The following is a 22115-nucleotide window of genomic DNA, read 5'->3' on the forward strand; positions in this document are numbered from 1 at the left end:
AGGGCCTAAATAATGAGTAAAAGTTAATTAGGGGAAAAGTCAGATGAAGAGAGTTAGAAGGATATTCCAGAAGTAGGAAACAACAAATATCACATATGAGCATAAAAATTAATGGGCAGAAAGGTGTTACACGGATGTCAAGGGCAAGGGGCTTCATGATCTGCGATGAAGTTGGAGGGGCCAGCAGAGCCCAGGCTGTGCAAGTTAAGACTTCAGTGTTCACTTTGGGAAACGGGAAGCTAAATAGTAAGTGACACAGTCAGGTTTGAGTTTTAAAAGACTATTCTAGCTGTCACGTGCAGAGTGAATTGGAGGAGCAGGACAGGGTATGCGGAGAGAGCTGTTAGGAAGCTTTGTGGTAGCCCAGGCAAGACACAATGACAGCACAAATAGCCTGCTAGAGTGAAGGCAGAGAAAAGTGGATGGAGTTGCGCAACATTTAGGAGGTAAAGTTGACAAAACTGGGGATAAATTGACATGAACAAGAAGGAAGTGCAAGGATGCCTCCTAGGTTCAACTAACTAGGTGAATGGTGGACCCCAGTGACAGAAATGTTGAAAAGGGGTTTCGGTTGTGGCTGTTGCTGGGAGATGGTTCTTGGGGAGGAGTCTGAGTTCATTGTGGTTCATGTTGCATGGAAGGTTTATTTGCAACATCAGGAGGAGATATCAAGTAGGCAGTTAGACATATAGAGATCAAAGGAAAGGATTGAGCTGGAGAATAAAAATAATATATCATTTGCATGTCTAGCTGGAGAATAAAAATAATGTATCATTTGCATGTCTTAGTAATGAAGTCGTGGGTGTCGTGGCATGAGATCAGCTGGAGGGAGAGGAGAGATTAAAGTGAGGAGAGAGCTACAACCAAGAAAGCGAGTGCCAGGGCTCGCCAACCGTGCAAGGACAGGGCAGGAGAAGAGGAACCCGCAAAGGTGGGTAAGGAGGAGGTGCAGAGAGATTGGGAATGTGTTGTCACTGAGCCAGAGGGAAGGACTGGATCAGAGCAAGGTCTTCTGTGTCAAATGCAGCTGGGAAGTCAAGGAAGATGAGAACCTAGCTATACTATTTGGCTTTTAGTAGCATCTGGGTCACATTTTTGTGAATACAGAAGCCAGGCTGGAGTGGACCAGTGAGTGAGTAGGAGGTAAGGCCACAGAGGCCATGAATACACAGCTCTTGAAAATTTGGGCCACAAGGGGAGGAGCACTGGCCTCCGTTGGAAATAGGGCAGCAGTTAGAAGCAAGTGAGAGGGTGAAAGGAGTGTTTTCGTTGTTGTGTTGTTGCTTTCTTTGTCTTAACAAGCAAGACTTGAACAGTTTCCAAGCTAACAGTAAGAATCAGGTTGACACGGAGTGTTTAAGTACAGAAAAGAGAGGTGGAAGGGTCCTGAGATGGAGAGAAGAGATACTTTCCAAGGCCCAGGAAGGGGGTCTGGACATCAAAGGAGGGCAGATCCTCTGCTTTGTTGGTAGAGTGGAGGTGTAGGGGAGAGAGAGGGGTGACTGGGCAAGTAGGGATAGGCAGAGAGGATGCCCTTTGAGGGAAGCTGAGACAATTCCTTTTCATAGGATCTCTCTTTTATGTGACATAGGAGGCAAGGCTGTCTGCTGAGTGTGTGTGTGTGTGTGCACATGTGGGCACACATGCATATGTAGCAGGGTGGGCATCCACTCCACCCTGGAAAAAAAGGTTAAGGACACGGAAAAGGTGAAGGTTTCCCCTGAAAATGGGAGAGTGAGCTGATGAGTTACCTGTTGCCAGGTGGATAAAGGTTGGTGGTTGGGAACCCGCAGTGGACAAGGCTGCCTTGCAGAATCTCTCTTCCAGCAGCATTTGGCAGGGAAGGAGCAGACAGGTAGGTTCTACTACACATGGAGCCTTGTCACTGGGCTGGGACATGAAGACAAAGGCCTAGGGGTGAAGCACATTAGATTAAAATAAAGCCCTTGACACTCAAGCTGGATAAAGAGGCAAATGAAGATAAGGGATGGGGTGAAATTTAGGAATGCAAACAGCTGGGTCCTCAAAGGTGAAGCTGGGGTGGTAAGTCAGGGCCCAATAAATAAGGCTCTTGAATGCCAGGGCCTTGAGCATTTTTCCTGAGCTCAATGGGGAGCCACTGAAGAATTCAAGGTGAGGTGAATGATACACCAGATCAGCATCTGGAAAGGTCACCCTGTCTGCAGGGTGGAGTGCTTGGAGATGGGAGTGGGTGAGAGACAATGGAAGGTGGAATGCAGGCTGTGGTAGCTGGGAGGGAGATGCCCAGAAGAGGCAAGCCATGGGGACGGCAGAGTGTCCCTGTCACCCCAAAGAGCAGAGTCCACTGGTCAAACGCTCACATAAACGCAGGCCACAGCCAAAAGAGGGGCAAGGGCCTTGGCAGGGCTGGGAGAGAGAAGGGATGGCCACAGGAGGACAGGAGTTCAGGGTGGGGAGAAGCGAAGTGGGGAGTGCGGTGGATTTTAAGAGCTGACTGAATGAGCTTTGGCCACGGTTTTCCCCCAAGAGAGCAATGACCTGGGGGCCCTCAGACATAGATCCCAGACTCAGAAGAGAGGGAGGGACCTTTTGAGATTACCTCTTCCTGAAGTCTTGTGAAAAGCAGAGACTTACCTGAAGTCACATGGAGGCCAGTACCATTGATGAGTCAGGACACTTACTAGCCAACTCACCGACTTCGGGTGGGTCTCCCCTACTCAAGCCCAAAAGAAACAAGACTTGAGGCATGGAGGCCATGTCTAATAGGCCATCTCTGCTGATGGGGATGGGGAATTCTTTGGGGGGCACAACCCAGTGTCAGTGGGGGCCCCCTGAAAGCCACCTGCCCCACCCCCAGCATCCACAGAAAGGGGCATAGACCCCTGGTGCTTGTGGCATCCTGGCACCTGACAGCACCTCCCCTCCATGTGGCGGATGTCCTCTTCCTTCAACCTGGTCCTCTTTCCCATGGTCATGAATAGCCAGGGACACTCCTATTCCTTCATCCTGGTTCCAAGGGAGGAACACAAAGTCATAGGAGCCACAAAAGAGATGCAGCTTTGGTCTCCTGCCCACCATGGGCTGAACGCCGCGCTGGGCATTCTGCAGACGTTATCTCGCCCTTCCTCAGAGCTGCCCTCCTTACAGATAGGGGTCGACGCAATTCAGAAGGTGAAGCAATGCAAAGACAATGCTGTTCTCTAAACAGAAAGTACTGCTCTGAGGTTAGGAGGGGAACCATGATCTTGCTTAGGCTCTGACTTCTGAGTGGCCGTCAAGATCAAGTGCTGCCACTTCATCATTGAGGCTAGAGGGCCTGCAGACCCCAAGTAAACACAGTAGACCCCAGCTTATAGCAGGGAAGCCTGCCGATGCCACACTCTTACACGGCTTCCTGAAGAGCCCCAATCTGTCACAGAGCTCATCAAATACAAGAAACTCGGGGTTTCAGTCCCATATTCCAGGAGGCCTCCTTCGTTTTTTTGTTTTTTTTTTTTTGAGATGGAGTTTCACAGACTAGCGTGCAGTGGCCTGATCTCGACTCACTGCAACCTCCACCTCCCGGGTTCAGGTGATTCTCCTGCCTCAGCCTCCTGAGTAGCTGAGACTACAGGTGCCCACCACCATGCCTGGCTAACTTTTGCATTTTTAGTAGAGATGGGGTTTTGCCATGTTGGCCAGGCTGCTCTTGAACTCCTGACCTCAGGTGATCTGCCCGCCTCGAAAGTGCTGGGATTACAGGCCTGAGCCACCGCGCCCGGCCACCACTCCAGTTCTGAGGCTGGTGTAAATGCTTCTCCATCTCAGGGCAGTGCACCAAGTGTCTACTGAGCCCTTACATTGGGCACTTCTCCGTGCTGGCAGGGGAAGCGGGAAGGAGGACAGGAAGCAGGTGTGTAGAGCAGTGAGGAACACAGACAGGTGCCAGGATAGTCTTGAGAATTCTCTGCTGCTGAGGTTCTCTGCAGCCATCCCCCAGTGGGTTCCAGGGCCCAGAACCAAGCACATCCCTGCATGGGGCCCCCTCTCTCTGCAGCCCGTCTCCCACTCCCCAGCCCTTCCTGCCAGCTTCTCTGGTGCTGAGATCTGTGTCACAGAACCTTTTCTGTTTCTTAAAGCTGCCTGGCTCTGGGTTCCCTCTGGGCCCTTGCACAGGTGGTCCTCCTAGCCTGAATCTCTCTCTTCTCTGCTTTTCCCCTTTATCTCGCTAACATTTTTCAAGTCTCCATCAGCTGCCACTTCCTCTGGAAGCCTTTCTCATTATGGAATAGGTGTGCTCAATGCCTGTACTTACTCATCCCACACACACTTCTTGTGCCTAGTGGTGTTTGCTAATTGCCTGTCTTCCCAGTGGGCTCCTTAAGGACCAGGACCTGTCTCTCTGTCCCTCACTGTAGCCCCAACACCTGCTATAGCACCTGCATAATAAGTGTACATGTTCAACCCAGTGGACCAAATGCATGAATTACATATTCAAAGAACCTAGAGATTATCTAAAGGCATGAGTGTGGTCAGTGGTAATCCATTTGGTAATAGAAGTCGAGTAAATTCAGAAGTGGCAGAAGAGAGAAGGGAGAGAGTAATAAAAGTCACAACAGGAAAGGGGGGCCAGAGAGGGCCTCTCAAGCCAGAAATAGCTAAGCAGATTCTTCCAGAGTGAGAAACAAGGGCTTTTCCATGAGCAAAGGAAGGTGGCGTCCAGGAGGGGCATTTGTAGGAGAGTATGCTGTGCCTGAGCAGGGGCTGGGTGAGTGAGAGGAGGAGGGAGGGAGGTGGACCCTGGGCTGTTTGCTATTGGTGTTGACTACAGAGACTGCAGATAAATATACTGGCTGGCAGTGGGGCCGAAGAGAGGGGAAGCAGTGAACTCTTAACGCCATGTGTCACAGGGTTCCCAGCGAGCCCTTTAAGAGCCAGGACCCTGGCTATCTGTCCCCGATTGTAGCCCCAACACTTCCATCTCCCAGCAGATCATCTCTGTGCAGAGTCAGATTGGTGAAGTTTCTTAAGAAAACCGTTTTGAGGAAACATGACCAGAGGAGGGAGATGAGTCCAGAAGCCTTCAGGATTGTACAGTGGGAGGAGATAAGGCAGGTTAGGACCAAGGGAAGAGCAAAGAGATGGAGAGAAGCTGGGGCTTGCAATGTCTTGGGGAGGAAGAACAGTGTGGGGAAGGAGGGTGGCCGAAGAGTGCAGAGTGACCATCAGTCTCCTGACTTGGGAGATGACAGCATGGGTAAAATGGCCTTCTTGGAGAAAGGGAGAGATGGGGCACTCAGGGTAGGGGCAGCTCCGGAGGTCAGTTCAGAACATGTTGGCAAAGAGTCCAGTAGGTGGATGGATGGATGTGAGCATAACTTAGAAAGAAAACTCAACCTTAGTCAAACAGGCAAACACAAAACTACAAAAGAGAAATCGTCCAATCACATAAGTGGAAATGGAGAGAAATGAACAGTTTTGCAAAAGAATTACTCATTCAGTAAAAGGGTTCTTTATAAAGTTCCATCTAAGTTAAATTATATCTGGTATAATAAAATGTGATTCATTTACGTATTTCATTTCCACAGAGAAATTGTTCGGAATGTGGCTGTCACGTTATGCTTGGTCTGACATAGACAAGTGACTGTGTGTGGCAGTCTTTTTGTCACTTTCGGCAAAGGTTCTCTTGTCTTTTCCTTCTTCATTTCTGGCAAACTAATTGTTCACTTGTTGACTGAATTCTTGCTCCAGTGGGTAAAGTCTTTCCTTCACAATCGGGAGTAACACTTCATGCCGGTGCTCCTAGGAGAAGAGTGGGTGGCAGCCATTCACACCGTAGTATAAATGACTAAAGAACAAAGTTTGATGAAGGGCAAGAGGGGTTATGAAGGCACTGTGCTTGTGAAAAGGATAATGGGGGGAAGGACATCCAGGTCATGGGGGAGAAATTGTACAATTGGTGAGGAGAGAAAAGGCTTCAGACAGATGAGACCTATTGGAGCACACACCTGCTTTACCTTCCCCTCTGGCTGAGCACAAACCCCACCTAGTCTTGCATTGGATTCATACACCTTCCTTCTCTAAAATGACCATTTACTGTTGTATCTCAGGGTCAACCCACAGGGTTGGAGCTCCTCTGTAAAGGTGTGTTAAAGTGAATGAGATCTTTCTGATGAAACTGAACAGGTGAGGGTGTTGTCGGCAGGGCTGCGGAGACCTGCGAGCATTACTTCATAGAGTTGCCCAAATCAAATGCTCTCTGACTTCAACAAAACAGCAGTAAAAGTAATGTATTGAGCACTCACCATGTGCCGGGTCCTGTGCTGCACAATGTATGTGCCTTATCACACTCAGTCCTCTGAACAGCTCTGTAAGGTAACTATCTGTTTTACAAAGGCGAAACAGAAGTCCAGAGGGGTTACTTGTCCACCATGAATGTCAGAGTTGGATGCAAGCCCAGCCCTGTTGGGGTTTGAAATTGCTATCAGGTCATTTAGTCTGAAGTCTCCTTGGTGCCAAAGTCTTGTCAGCTGAGGCTTGAAGGGGAAGCAGACAGATGTGGCTGGAGCTGCAGCTCATCAGCAACTGACCGCCAGTGCTCAGGGCACCTGGAGGACCACAGAAAAAAGGACAGCCTTTTGCTCCAGGTTTCCACTTTTTGAGAGATATGAACACATTAGTAAATGTCGGTTTCTGGGAACAGGCAGCCAGGGTGAGAAAATAATCAGATCTACACAAAATGGATAAAGAATGTGTGGAGGGACCTCCAAAGGGTGAGAAACCACTTCTGGCTGCTAAGAGGGGGACTTTGCAATCTGGTCTCACACTCTCAATTCTTAAAAAATAAGTCCATGAAGCAGAAAAAAGCATGGGATTTGGAATTTGGGACCTGACTTTGAAGCCCACACAGAACACAGACAAGTCAACCGTGTGGTTTGGGGTAAGTTACGCAGACTCTCTGTGGCCTGTTTACTCATTTGCAAGTAAAACAGTAATGATAATACCTACATCATGGGACTATTGCGAGGCTCAAAGGAGATAACGTGAGAGTGCTCTGCTAGCCGGCCTATTTGTCTTCATTCTGCTGCTGATGGCGTGGGGTGTTGAAGTGTCTCTGATTCAGGGCCTGGACCCTCAGTTTACCCCCTCAATGGTTCTTACTTCTCTTGCAGACGTATTTGGTTCCAAAATGGCATCTTCCGTTTATGGAGTACTCTTTGCTGTTGGCCTCTGTGCTCCAATCTACTGTGTGTCCCCGGTCAATGCCCCCAGCGGATACCCCCACCCATCCTCCACAAAGAGCACCCCTGCCTCACTGGTGTATTCCCTCAACACCGACTTTGCCTTCCGCCTGTACCGCAGGCTGGTTTTGGAGACCCCAAGTCAGAATGTCTTCTTCTCCCCCATGAGTGTCTCCACTTCCCTGGCCATGCTCTCCCTTGGGGCCCACTCAGTCACCAAGACCCAGATTCTCGAGGGCCTGGGTTTCAACCTCACACACACACCAGAGTCTGCCATCCACCGGGGCTTCCAGCACTTGGTTCATTCACTGACTGTTCCAAGCAAAGACCTGGCCTTGAAGATGGGAAGTGCCCTCTTCGTCAAGAAGGAGCTGCAGCTGCAGGCAAATTTCTTGGGCAATGTCAAGAGGCTGTATGAAGCAGAAGTCTTTTCTACAGATTTCTCCAACCCCTCCATTGCCCAGGCGAAGATCAACTGCCACGTGAAGAAGAAGACCCAAGGGAAGGTTGTAGACATAATCCAAGGCCTTGACCTTCTGACAGCCATGGTGCTGGTGAACCACATTTTCTTTAAAGGTAAGGATTTGAGAAGTTGATTTTTATTTATTTATTTTATGATGATGATGCTGATGATTTTTGCTTAGTGAAATACACAAGGCAGACAAAGCCTAGACTGCAGGGTGGAGAAATGGGAGGGCCTGAGCTCTAATTAGCTTTGCAGTTAGCTGATTGCAGGACCTGGGATAGCTCATGTTTATCAGTTACAGTGGGGGACTCATTTAGTTCTCTTTGGGTAGACAGATAAAGTGTCTCGAGGTGTGTTTACATTTGACTCAGTGGGAAACCCACAGGAAAAATCTGGAAACTACTTGAGAGAAAGGATCTCTTGCCACCAGCAGCTGTCCCACTGCCCCTTGAAAGTTTTAAAGAAGGAACATGGAACTCTCTGACAACCCAGTTTAAGAAGCAAATCCAAGAGTGTGAACACTTTCATAGGTGTAGAAATGTAGACAAGTTGATGTGACTGTCATTCATATCTCACATATATATGAAGTCTCCTTCATATATAACTGCATATACATTTATATATATATATATATGTTAGAGATTTACAGTTTTCACTGTGTTGTAGGGAATGCACATCAGCTTTTAAATCAAACAACTTGGATTTGAATTTCACCTCTGCCCCACACTTGCTCTATGATCCTCAGCATGTATGTCTAAAAGATTTACCATGTGTTGAGTGCCTGACCTGTACCAGTCTCTGTGCTGACTGGATAGTTTGATGATAAAGCCAACTTTATAAGGTTGTACTTGAGATAGAAGTGCCTGGCGTCTCCAGGCAGAGTTTTCAAGGATGTCACCATATCATCCCTCCCCTCCTCCGTCCCTCTCCTCCCCTTCCTTCCTCCCTCCCTTCATCCACCTGTTCACTCATTTATCCACGGACTGGTTTATCTGTCCATCCATCCAGGCATGCACCTAGCCAACCAGCCAGACATCTATCCATTAACGTACTCATCGATCCATCTACCCATTCACAAAGCTATCCATCCACTTGTCCATCCATCAGTTCATCCATCCATCCACCTAGCTAGCCAACCACCTGTCCATTAATCTATCCATCTATCTACCCACCCTATATCCACCCATTCACCAAACTATCCACCCATTTATGCATATGTCATTCATCCATGAATCCATGCATGCATCCATCTATCCACCCAGACAGCCAAACATGTATCCATTAACCTGTTCATCCCTCCACCCTCCATCTACCCATCCAGCAAACTATCCACCCATTTATCCATCCATCAGTTCATCCATCCATCCATTTATCCATCCATGCATCCATTCATCCACCTAGCTAGCCATCTAGCTAGCCAACCACCTATCCGTTAATCTGTTCATCTATCTATCCATCCATCAGTTCATCCATCCATCCATCCATCCATCTATCCACCCAGCCATCCAACCATCTATCCATTAGCTATTCATCCATCCATCCACCCTCCATCTGCCAAGCTATCCACCCATTTATCCATCCAACCTGCAAAGAGGAAAGAGAAGGAAAGAAAACTGGTATGCTTTGAGCCCTTACTAAGTTACCTTCACTTTGTGTTGTTCTATTTAACTTAATTCTGTTTTTAATTGAAATACAATTCATATGTCATAAAATTCACCATTTTATTGATTTTCAGTATATTCACAAGTTTGGGCAACTACTCCGCTGTGTAATTCCAGAGCATTTTTTTTTTGTCACCTCAAAAAGAAACCTCATACCCATTAGCAGTAATTCCCCATTTCATTTTGCTGTCTTCGCCTCACTAATTGCACTTTGACATAAAGACCTCATTTCTCTCTTTGTGCTAGCCAAGTGGGAGAAGCCCTTTTACCCCGCATATACAAGAAAGAACTTCCCATTTCTGGTGGGCAAGCAGATCACTGTGCGTGTCCCCATGATGCACCAGAAGGAGCAGTTTGCTTTTGGGATGGATACAGAGCTGAACTGCTTTGTGCTCCAGATGGACTACAAGGGAGATGCCATGGCCTTCTTTGTCCTCCCTAACAAGGGCAAGATGAGGCAACTGGAACAGGCCTTGTCAGCCAGAACACTGAGAAAGTGGAGCCACTCACTCCAGAAACGGTGGGTGTCTGTGTCAATCTGCTGGGCCCTGAGGCAGGGGACGCACACATTCAAAGATGGGGGAGAGATTGTGCTAACAGCTGTTGGATAATCACTTCTGAACAATGAGCACCAACTGTATGCAGGACAGAGAGCCTGGGGCTGTCTATACATGTTCACACTTGAAGTTCACTATCACCTGATGAGGAGTCTTAATACCACTCATTTCACAGATGAGGAAATGGAGGCTCCAAGGTGGTAAGTGAATTGTCCAAGGTCATGTAGCTGTTACATGCTAGCAGAGCTGGCTCTAGAAGCCAATCTGATATTGAAATCCATGGAACGATCCCATAAAAGCAAGCAAACAAAAGCATTGGTGATTACATATAAGAAAGAGGATAACAGTATTACCAAATCCAAAGGTTGGTGAAAAGATAAAGTAACCTACTATTTACAAAGTGCTTAGGAGAATTCCTAGAAGATGGTAAGTGTTCAGTAAATGTTAGCTAATAATGTTATTATTAGTCCCATAATTATTATGGTGAGTATAAAAAAATGGAGAATATCAAAAAGATTAATCATGAGATAAAAAAGAAATGTCAAAGTTTTATGTTCTGTCTCTTAGCAATATACTGTTGGCATCGTAGAATGATTTCAGCAGCATTCCCTGGTGCTCATAGTCTGGAAGAGAGAAGGAAGGCTGCAGTGTAACTGGAATTAAAGAAAGAGACTGGGCAATGCCCTAGGGGAGGGCAGGAAAGGTGCTGAGGAGCTTCTGAGCAGAGAGAGGTCACTTTCAGCTGGGACTGAGGGACAGCTTCAAGGAGGCGGTGGGGTTTGGCTGCACATACAGGTAGCATATGAGCACACCGAGGCTTGGGAAGGGCAGCTTTGGTAGACGACGCACTGGCAAGAACTCAAAGTCAAGGACGAAGAGATGCTGCAGGGTGTGTCAGCGACTTCTCTTCTCTGGCTGCATCTGGGGCTGGGGATAAGAAGAGGAGGTGGCACAGAAGCTCAGGGAGGAAAGCATGGAGCACAGAGCAGCAGATGGAGCACAGAGAAAACAGGGAAAGGGGGTAGTGGCAGGGAAGAGAGAGGTGTCCCTGGCATGAGGGGTCACAAGATACCTGTCAGATGAGGACTGAAATGTGTCCACCCAATATTTTTGTGCTTTCCTTGCTGTGAGTCACTAAGTACATAACCTTGGGCAAAGCACTAAAACTAAGCTTTACCATCTTTAAAATGGGGGCAGTGTTGTTGAATGTGCCTGGGACAATGTCTGGCATATAATAAACGTTCAGGCTGGACTCACGCCATAATCCTAGCACTTTGGGAGTCTGAGGCAGGTGAATTGCCTGAGCTCAGAAGTTCAAGACCAGCCTGGGCAACACGGTGAAACCCTGTCTCAACTAAAATACAAAAAAATTAGCCAGACGTGGCCACGTGTACCTGTAATCCCAGCTACTTGGGAGGCTGAGGCAGGAGAAAAGCTTGAACCCGGGAGGCGGAGGTTGTAGTGAACCAAGACCATGCCGTTGCACTCCAGCCTGAGCGACAGAGCGAGACTCCATCTAAAAAAAAATGTTCAGTACGTGCAGGCTGTTTTCTCTTGGTTCAGAGGGAAAAAAATATTGTGCTAAATTATCAGGTGGTGCTGTTCAATATAGTAGCCACTAAGCCACCTGCAGTTATTTACACTTAAATTATCTGAAATTCAGTAAAATTAAAATTTTAGTTTCTCATTTGCACAAGCCACTGTTCAAGTTGCTCAATAGCCACACATGGCTAGTGGCTACCATCCTGGAGAGCACAGGTCGAGGATCTTCCTAGTATCACAGGCAGTTCTGCTGGACTTTGCTGCTCTAGGGCATTAGCAGGGCCTGCATCAGGAAGTGCTGGTGAGGAGGTACTCTGGACAGTGAGTGAGTGGTTAATGAGCTTCCATTGCTACTTGACGTCTCCTGTTGGTTTCTGCCATAGACTCCCTTGCCGACCACCTTCTCACCTCTGCACCCACTTCACTGGGGGCCCGTCTGTCTCCTTGCATGTTTTTAGTGCTGGACCTGCTCAGTTGGGAGACTGACTTCCAGAGCAACCTGGGGTTCTTGGCTAGGATGTGTTGACTTTTTTAGCAGCAAGTAGCAATGGCTGGAGGAAGAATGGAGTCTCCCAAAATGGCATCTAGGAGCAGAGATGCAGACATCATGGACTTGTGACCTCATTGTTTCCTTTTCCCTACTGCACAGGTGGATAGAGGTGTTCGTCCCCAAATTTTCCATTTCTGCCTCCTACAATCTGGAAACCATCCTCCCAAAGATGGGCATCCAAAATGTCTTTGACGAAAACGCTGATTTTTCTGGAATTACAAAGAGAGACTCCCTGCAGCTTTCTAAAGTGAGTTGAATGAGAATATTTGCCAAAAAGTCCAAGCAGGAGGCACCTGCAGAATTAATCAAGTGCTCTTATGTCATTGATAAGGAAACAGAGGCCTGAAAGGTGAAATGAGGTTCTTCTGAGGCCAGAAGAACCGAATCTTGCGACCTACGGCCACCATCCCTCCGGCACACAGCGTGTGTTATCCCTCTTCACTCAAATGTTCCGAAGGCGTCCTCAGCAGGCAGCTGCTCCCCTATGCCTGCTGCAGGCGAGCAGGTGCTCCCTTGGGATCTGACCTCACCTTCTTCCTCCCTGGAGTTTAGGCCCTCACACAGGCATCACAATATGGCTGCCCATAGGCCATTTACACCCTGCAGGTGTGTTGTCTGGCCTTCAGTGTGTAAGGAAAGAGAGAGAGAGAGGAGAGAAAGAGAGAGAGAGAGGCAGTGAGAGAGACAGACAGAGACAGAGGAGAGAGAGAGGAGACAGAGAGAGAGAGAGATGGGGGGAGAGAGAGAGAGAGAGAAGAGAGAGAGAAAGACAGAGAGAGAGGAGAGAGAGAGAGACAGACAGAGAGAGGAGAGACAGAGAGAGAGACAGAGGAGAGAGACAGAGGAGAGAGAGAGAGAGAGAGAGGAGAGAGAGAGGAGTTTTAAAACGTAGTATATTGGATCTAAAATCCAGATTTCTGATCCTCTTGAAACAAATCACTGACCCTAATTCCCACATGGCAACAGTGAGTCTATGTGTCCACATGGCAGCCATCACCGGAGCTGAGTTGTGAGTGACCCTTTTAGTCAGACAGGACCCTCCAGGTAATGTGGGCACCCCATGCTCTGACAAGAAGTCTCCCTCAGTTAATTGGGGTTACCTGCCTAACCCCTACACACATATGGGTTACTGATCCCTGACCTAAACTTTTATTTTGATAATGGATTACAATAGTCAGAAGTGATCCTGGGGCCACTGAAGGGGACCTTTGTCACTGGTCTAAAGAAAATGCTGAGAGGCCCCACTGGAATATGATGAGCATAATGGACTTTTTCTCGAGGAAAATGCATCTGTGAGCCTATGAAAAACAATGCCTGTAGTCACAGGAGCTCAAGTCTCCCTGAAGCTTAGAAATCCAGGAACTCCAGGTTAAGAATCTCTTCCCTAGAAGACAAAGAAGGGATCTAACCTTAGTCATATCAAACCCATGTCTGCCATGCGAGAACTGCAGCAATCACCACTGCTGGCAAGTCCACGAGCATTTGCTTTGTATGATCTCCCTTAATTTACCCAATAACCTTATGGGACACACGCAATTATTATTACCTTTTATAGATCGGGAAACTGAAGCACGTGGCGTCTAAATAATTTTGCAACCATAAGTGGCAGAACTGAGATTCACTCCTATCTTCCTGCTCTGTGTTTGTAACCATCTCACTCCCGGTGTAAGGACCAATGGGCCATAGTCAACGCCCACTGCAATGTACTGAGCAAACCCAATGCCAGGCATTTGAACCTTGAATCCTTTCAAGGTAGACATCACCATTCCAGGGCAAAACACTCAGTTTAGTTTACTCAGTTAACTAAAAGTGTCTCTACTGGGGCCACTGATGTTTGTTTTTCCCTTGGCAGGCAACCCACAAGGCTGTGCTGGATGTCAGTGAAGAGGGCACTGAGGCTGCAGCAGCTACCGCCACCAAGTTCATAGTCCGATCGAAGGACGGTCCCTCTTACTTCACTGTCTCCTTCAATAGGACCTTCTTGATAATGATTACAAATAAAGCCACAGACAGTATTCTCTTTCTAGGGAAAGTGGAAAATCCCACTAAATCTTAGGTGGCAAATGGCCTGTTGACTGATGGCACTTTGCTAATGCACAAGAAATAACAAACCACATCCCTCTTTCTGTTCTGAGGGTGCACTTGACCCCAGTGGAGCTGCATTCACTGGCAGGGATGCCACTTCCAAGGCTCAATCACCAAACCATCAACAGGGACCCCAGTCACAAGCCAATGCCCGTTAACCCCAGTCAGTGCCCTTTTCCACAAAGTCTCCCAGGTAACTAGCTTCGTGGGATGTTGCTGGGTTACCATATTTCCATTCCTTGGGGCTCCTGGGAATGGAAATATGCCAAACCAGGTCAGGCACTTCTATTGCAGAATTACAACAACACATTCAATAAAACTAAAATATAAATTCAGCTGTCAACAGGGTCCTAATCTGAAAATGATTTACTGGTGAACTCTCAGTGGCTGGGCTGCCGTCCCATGACATCTTAGAGGCTGCATGATTTGTTTTCCTTCATTTATTCAGCAAAAACTTACTGCGCACTTAATATACGCTAGGAGTAAATCAGACAAAATTCCTGGCATGTTAGGCCTAAATGGGGGAGACAGACCCCCTACAGCAACAACGAAACCAAACCTATAAACATGGTCATAACAGCTTATAAGTGACATGAAGGCATTGAATAGGATGACTGAGAGTGAGGGGAGGACAAGAGAGGGGTGTGAGAATAAAGGCTGTGAGCCAGGAATGAGCGGCATGTTGGAGGGACAGAGCAAGGACCTTGTAGCATCATGTGGGGCAGATGGAAGAAATGAAGACACAGAGGCTCAAGGAGGTCAGCTGGTGGAGGCCGTTGTTGGCCAAGGAGAGAGCCTGCGTTTGTGGGGAGCACCAGGACATGGGGTGACGAGGGCTAATGCATGGGCTGTGAAGGTCTCCCTGGGTGCCGTGGAACAGTTTTCCATTTCCTCAAGCCTGGCTGTCTCCCTGACTCTGATGATGTCATGTATGCACATGCAGCCTTCTGGGTGCTCAGCCCCTTCCCTGCGGGTCTGTAACGGCAATGGTCCTGCTCCCATACTCTGAGTCCTGAGAGCAGCACAACAAGCAATGGGCCACGGTGGCACCACAGCAAAGGCAGCTCATGTCCTTTGAGTCAGACTCACCATCCCTCCCTCCCTCATTGCCTGACAGGCTGTGCTGGCACCTCTGCATCACCCTCATTACCAAGGGCATCTCTGGCGGCCTCCACGGAGCCCTTGCTCCAGTCAGATCCAAAGGCTCCTCTTCTGGGGACCCCCGTGCCCCACCCACCTTGGATGTGCCAAGGGCCTCATGTTGGCTTTCTCATGCTGTTTTACAAGGAAAGAAATACAACAGAAAGGAGTTACGCTGGAGAGCTGGCAGAAGTCCCAGGGGAACCTAACCCCCGCTCCTCACGCTCCCACTTTATTTCACAAACAGAACAAGCTGCCACTGCACTCCAGCCTGGGCAACACAGCAAGGCCCTGCCTCAAAACAACAAAAACAAACAAACAAAAAACAAAAACAAAATAGCTGAGACTTAAAGAGTAAAAACAGCTAACCTAGGCCATAGGGCCCTCCTGTGCTGACTTAGAACAAGGACTATTGGCCAGTTATGAAGAGCTCCCGCAACAGCCCCTGGAGCAAACTTTATTTTATACACAGTGCTCTTCCCTCAGGCTCTCCATTGTAAAGGTCACAGTGGAGAAGCCAGGCATCCTTCCCAGGAAGGAGCATACCTGCTCAGACATGGCTCCAGCCTCCTGCAGCGTAGGCAAGAAGATGTCCCACAGTAGCACAAAGGAGATAGTAGGTGTGAAGAAGTGACTAACAACACCTGTTGTTCACAACTAGTTCTTTCTGGAAACTATAGGGAACCCCAAGTAGTCAGCAGTGGGTGACAGCTGTAAGTATCCTTCCGACAGCCTTGCTGCTGGTGACACTTTACAGTGAAAGCAAGCTTAGGTGGCATCCTGGTGCCCACTCAGACTTGCATTGGCAAGCAGATATAAGAACAGCCATGGGGCATTTTCTGTCAACTCGCTGAGGTCCCAGCTCTGTTTTTTGAAATGCCAATCCTTTGCATTTGTTTTTAAATGTACCTCACATTTTGTTTTGAAATCATTTCCATTGTGTATGGTAAGGTGACAGACAGAGACACCTGCCTTTGAAAGAAGAGTTTATTACTTGAGCACCCAAGAGGAGGGGTCCTGCCCCACCACACAGGGCCACACGGGGAAGCACTGGGGCTAGTCCAGAGACACAAGAGCGAGAGGAACACTTGGCCAGAGACTTTAGTACTGAAGTATGGGGAGTGGTTAGGTGGGACATCCCTATTGGGCAGGAAGTGAAGTATAGAGGTTGGGGCTCGTGGTTGGAGGATTTGTAAAATGGTTCTTACATGCCCATGAAAACACAAAGAGGGCATGAACATAATCAACTGTGGCCGTTAGTTTGGGCCATCATTTCAAGACGCAAAATCATCAGTCACAGAATATCAAGCATGAGTATTACAGCATCTTATGAAAGTTTCACTCAAGGTAGGAGTGACAAATGCAGACCCATGGGCACCCGCACCTCCACCCCATTTAGAGAATCAGCTTCAACCTCCTGGGAGACTTTATGTTTTACAAGTGCCTTGATTGGAGCCACTGTGCCAACCTCAATCACTTATTTTAGGATGAGCTTTACTTGTACTATTAAATAATGCTACTTTTCAACAATAATGTTTTATTGTTTTTAATTATGAATAAGATGCATGCTCTTTGTAGGAAATTTGGAGAATATGAAAATCTACAAAGAAGAACTTAAAAGTCACCTCGATTTTATCATAAAGAGATTCTCTCATAAATAAATACTCATTTAATTCTAAGCTTGCTCTTCTTACTTGGGAGTCATGGGTGATCATGAGCCAATGATTCTGCTTCACAGGTTTCTTCAAGTAACAAGAAGAAAGATTTTTCTCTGTTTGTGAAATTTCCTTCCAATTTTTTTTTTTCCCATCACTCAAGCTGGAGTGCAGTGGCACAATCTCGGCTCACTGCAACCTCTTCTGCTTCCCAGGTTCAAGGGACTATCCAGCCTCAGCATCCCAAGTAGCTGAAATTACAGGCACCCGCCACCCTGTCCGACTAATTTTTGTATTTTTAGTAGAGACGGGGTTTCAACATGTTGTCCAGGCTGGTCTCAAACTCCTGGCCTCAAGTGATCCACCTGCCTTGGCATCCCAAAGTGCTGGGATTACAGGCATGAGCCACCCACCCAGCCCCTTCCAATCTTTGTATTCATATACAGATTATATTTTATTTGCAGTATCAACAAAATACTGGAATGGTTTGGTGTGGCGGTGAAGGCTTGGACTGGGGGATGGGATCCAAGTTCTGAGTGTGGCCCCATCCGTCCACTTAGTAAGCAAGTGACTTAACCTCACAGAGCCTCAGTTTCCCATCTACAAAGTACAGGTGACTGTGCCTCTCTCACATTCTTGTGGTGAGGGTGACCAATAAAGAACACAGCCTAAAAAAAAAAAAAAGAGGGGGAAAAATGGCAGAGAGAAGGCAAGACTAGGTTGCAGCTCCCACTTGGACAGAGCACTGTGTGGACCTTTGGAAAAAATTTCAAAGGTTCAAGACTGGTATCTTGAACCTTTGTTCCAGAACTAATGCGGGAATAAACCAGGAAAGCCGAAAGAACCCACAGACCCTCTGAAGGAAGCAGGTTGCTTCTGCAGGACCCAAGAGACAGTCCAAATATTGTGAGTGTCCAAGCTGTGAAAGCGGGAAAGGGGGATTGTCTGCCACTGAACACACACCCTCACTGGGGCACCAGAAGGTCTAGATCACGGGAGAAGGATCTGACCTTACCTGGAGCTGAGTCAATTTAGAGAACCAAGCAAAATATAGGCATAGAGGAAGCAGCATGTAAAGCCCTGTGGGTTTTCCACCCTTGGAAAACTATTTCAGACTTGTCTCATGGGTGTTCTTGGGGAGGGCTGTCAGAGATACTGGGAAAAGACCACAGGGAGAAGGAAACCCCCAGTTGAACTTTGTAACAATTCCAACTGAACAGGAAGTCTCCTGGCCAGAACTCAACGGAGGGCGTGAATCCGGTGTGCAGACTCCACAGGCCGAGAGGTGTGAAAGCCCTACTTGTTCTCACAGGTGGGAGGCTGGTAGCCCGGGGCAAGTTCTCAGCCCTTCCTGCCCACTGCCTGTAAATAAACTTGGTGCTGTTTGGGGGGACATGGTGGGAGTGAGACTGGTCTTTTGGGTTGCGTGGGAGCTGGGTGAGGCCTGTAACTGCCGGCTTTCCCCTACTTCCCTGACAACCTGCATGACACAGCAGAGGCAGTCATAATTCTCCTGGGAACAACTCCATTGACCTGGGAACCACACCCCATTCCCCACAGCAGCCACAGCAAGCCGTACCCAAGGAGCGTTTGAGCTCAGACACACACAGCCCTGCCCCCGTCTTCTGATGGTCCTTCCCTACCCGCTCTGGTAGCTGAAGACAAACGGCATATACTTTTGGGAGTTCTAGGGTCTACCCACAGCCTGGTTCTCCAGGCTGATGCTCTCTCAAAAGTGTCACCTTCTGGCAGGAGGCCAACCAGCACAAAAATAGTGCATTAAACAACAAAAACTAAGGAGCCTCACAGAATCAATTTCACCCCTCTGCCATCTCCACCAGAGCAGGTGCTGGTATCCATGGCTGAGAGACTTGCAGATAGCTCACATCACAGGACTCTATGCAGAAAATCCCCAGTACCAGCCCAGAGCCTGGTAGACCGGCTGGGTGACTAGATCCTGATAACAATCACCACAGCTTGGCTCTCAGGAAGCCACATCCCTGGGAAAAGGGGGAGAGTACTACATCAAGGGAGCACTCCATGGGATAAAAGAATCTGAACAGCAGCCTTGAGCCCTAGATCTTCCCTCTGACATAGACTATCCAAATGAGAAGGAACCAGGAAAACAATGCTGGTAACATGCCAAAAAAGGCTGTTAACACCCTCAGAAAAATCACACTAGCTCACCACCAAACAAAAAAATCCCTGATTTACCTGAAAAAAAAATGCAGAAGGTCAGTTATTAAGCTAATCAAGGAGCCACCAGAGAAAGATAAAGTCCAATTTAAGGAAATTTTAAAAATACATAAGAAATGAGGGGAGAAATCTTCAGTAAAGGAATAGCATAAATAAAAAACAATCAACTCTTTAGGAAATAAAGGAGAGCACTGAGAGAAATGCAAAATGTTCTGGAAAGTTTCAGGAATAGAATCAAAGAAGCAGAAGAAAGAACTTCAGAGCTCAAAGACAGTTTTCAAATGAACCCAATCCAACAAAGACAAAGAAAAAAGAATAAGAAAAAATAAACAAAGCCTCCAAGAAGTTTGAGATTATGTTAAGTGACAAAACCTCAGAATAATTGGAATTCCTGAGGAAGAAGAGAAATCTAAAAGTTTGGAAAACATATTTGGGGGAATAATTGTGGAAAACTTCCCTGGCCTTGCTAGCAACCTAGACATCCAAATACAAGATGCTCAGAGAACACCCAGGAAATTCATCACAAAAAGATCATCATCACCTAGACACATTGCCATCAGGCTATCTAAAGCCAAGATGTAGGAAAAAAATCTTAAGAGCTGTGAAGCAAAAGCACCAGGTAACATATACAGGAAAACCTATCAGATTAACAGCAGATTTCTCAGCAGAAACCCTACAGACTAGAAGGAATTGGGGCTCTGTCTTCAACCTCCTTAAACAAAACAATTATCAGCCAAGAATTTTGTATCTAGCAAAACTAAGCTTCATAAATGAAGGAAAGATAGTCTTTTTCAGACAAACAAATGCTGAGAGAATTCACCACTACCAATCCAGCACTACATGAACTGCTAAAAGGAGCTCCAAATCTTGAAACAAATTCTGGAAACACATAAAAACAGACACTCTTTAAAGCATAAATCCCACAGGACCCATACAAGAAAAAAAAAAAAAACAAGGTATACAGGCAACAAATAGCACAATGAATGCAATACTATCTCACATGTCAATACTAATGGTGAATGGAAATGGCCTAAATGCTCCACTTAAAAGATATGGAATAGCAAAATGGATAAGAATTCACCAACCAAGTATCTGCTGCCTTCAAGAGACTCACCTAACACACAAGGACTCACATAAATGTAAGGTAAAGGGATGGAAACAGACATTCTATACAAATAGACACTAAAAGCAAACAGAAGTGGCTATACTTATACTAGACAAAACAAACTTTAAAGCAACAGCAGTTAAAAAAGATAAAGAGGGACATTATATAATGATAAAAGGCCTTGTCCAACAGGAAAATGTTACAGTCCTAAATATATATACACCCAACACTGGAGCTCCCAAATTTATAAAACAATTACTACTAGATCTCAGAAATGAGGTAGACAGCAACACAATAATAGTGAGGGACTTCAATATTCCACTGACAGCACTACACAGGTCATCAAGACAGAAAGTCAACCAAGAAACAATGGATTTAAAATATATCCTGGAACAAATGGACTTAACGGATATTTACAGAACATTCTACCCAATAACCACAGAATATACATTCTATTCATCAGCACATGGAATATTCTCCAAGATAAACCATATGATAGGCCACAAAACAAGTCTCAATACATTTAAGAAAATTGAAATTATATCAAGTACTCTCTCAAACGGCAGTGGAGTAAAACTGGAAATCAACTCTAAAAGGAACCTTCAAAATCATGCAAATACATGAAAATGAAATGACCTGCTCCTGAAGGATCACTGGATCAACAATGAAATCAAGACGGAAATTTAAATGTTCTTTGAACTGAACTATAACACTAACACACACTATCAAAACCTCTGGGATACAGCAAAGGCAGTGCTAAGATAAAAGTTCACAGCCCTAAATGCCTACATCAAAAAGTCTGAAAGAGCATAAATAATCTAAGGTCACAAACCAAGCCAAAACCCAGCAGAAAAAAGGAAATAACCAAGATCGGAGCAGAACTGAATGAAATTGAAACAACAACAACAACATACAAAAGATAAATGAAACAAAAAAGCTGGTTCTTAGAAAAATAAATAAAAATAATAGACCATTAGCAAGATTAACCAAGAAAAGAGAAAATCCAAATAAGCTCAATTAGAAATGAAATGAAAGATATTACAACTGACACCACAGAAATACAAAAGATCATTCAAGGCTACTATTAACACCTTTGTGTGCATAAACTAGAAAACCTGGAGGAGATGGATAAACTACTGAAAAGATCCAATCCTAGCTTAAATCAGGAAGGATTAGATACCCTGAACAGACTAATAACAAGTAGTGAGATTGAAATGGTAATTTTAAAAATTACCAACAAAAAAACGTCCAGAACCAGATGGATTCACAGCTGAATTCTACCAGACATTTAATGAAGAATTGATAAAAATCCTATTGACACTATTCAACAAGATAGAGAAAGAGGTAATCCTCACTAAATCATTCTATTAAGCCAGTATCACCCTAATACCAAAACCAGGAAAGGACATAACAACAACAACAACAACAAAACTACAGACCAATATCCCTGGTGAATATAGATGCAAAAATCCTTAACAAAATGCCAGCTGACTGAATCCAACAACATATTAAAAAAAATAATCCACCATGATCAAGTGGGCTTCACACCAGGGATGCAGGGATGGTTGTCAATAAATGTAATACACCACATAAACAGAATTCAAAACAAAAATCACATGATCATCTCAATAGATGCAGAAAAAGCATTTGACAAAATCCAGCATCGCTTTATGATTAACACCCTCAGCAAAATTGGCATATAAGGGACACACCTTGATGTAATAAAAACCATCTATGACAAACCCACAGCTAACATAATACTGAATGGGTAAAAGTTGAAAGCATTCCCTCTGAGAACTGGAACAAGACAAGGACGCCCACACTCACCACCTCTATTCAATATAGTACTAGAAGTCCTCAAAGGAGCCATCAGACAAGAGAAAGAAATAAAGGGTATCCAAATCAGTAAAGAGGAAGTCAAACTGTCACTGTTTGTTGATGATATGATCGTATACC

The 22115-nt window shown here is 46.1% G+C and overlaps 1 protein-coding gene across 1 annotated transcript; it reads left to right on the forward strand.

The window, feature by feature from the left end:
• The first annotated feature begins 869 nt into the window (after nucleotides 1-869).
• Nucleotides 870-14394, forward strand: LOC105467493 (serpin family A member 9). The gene is made up of 5 exons (XM_011717113.2): nucleotides 870-931; nucleotides 7134-7778; nucleotides 9576-9849; nucleotides 12078-12225; nucleotides 13831-14394. The coding sequence occupies exons 2-5, from the start codon at nucleotides 7151-7153 to the stop codon at nucleotides 14032-14034; spliced, it is 1254 nt and encodes a 417-aa protein (XP_011715415.2). The 5' UTR covers nucleotides 870-931; nucleotides 7134-7150; the 3' UTR covers nucleotides 14035-14394.
• Nucleotides 14395-22115: the final 7721 nt, after the last annotated feature.

Source organism: Macaca nemestrina, chromosome 7, assembly GCF_043159975.1.
Source record: "Macaca nemestrina isolate mMacNem1 chromosome 7, mMacNem.hap1, whole genome shotgun sequence".
Taxonomy (NCBI): domain Eukaryota; kingdom Metazoa; phylum Chordata; class Mammalia; order Primates; family Cercopithecidae; genus Macaca; species Macaca nemestrina.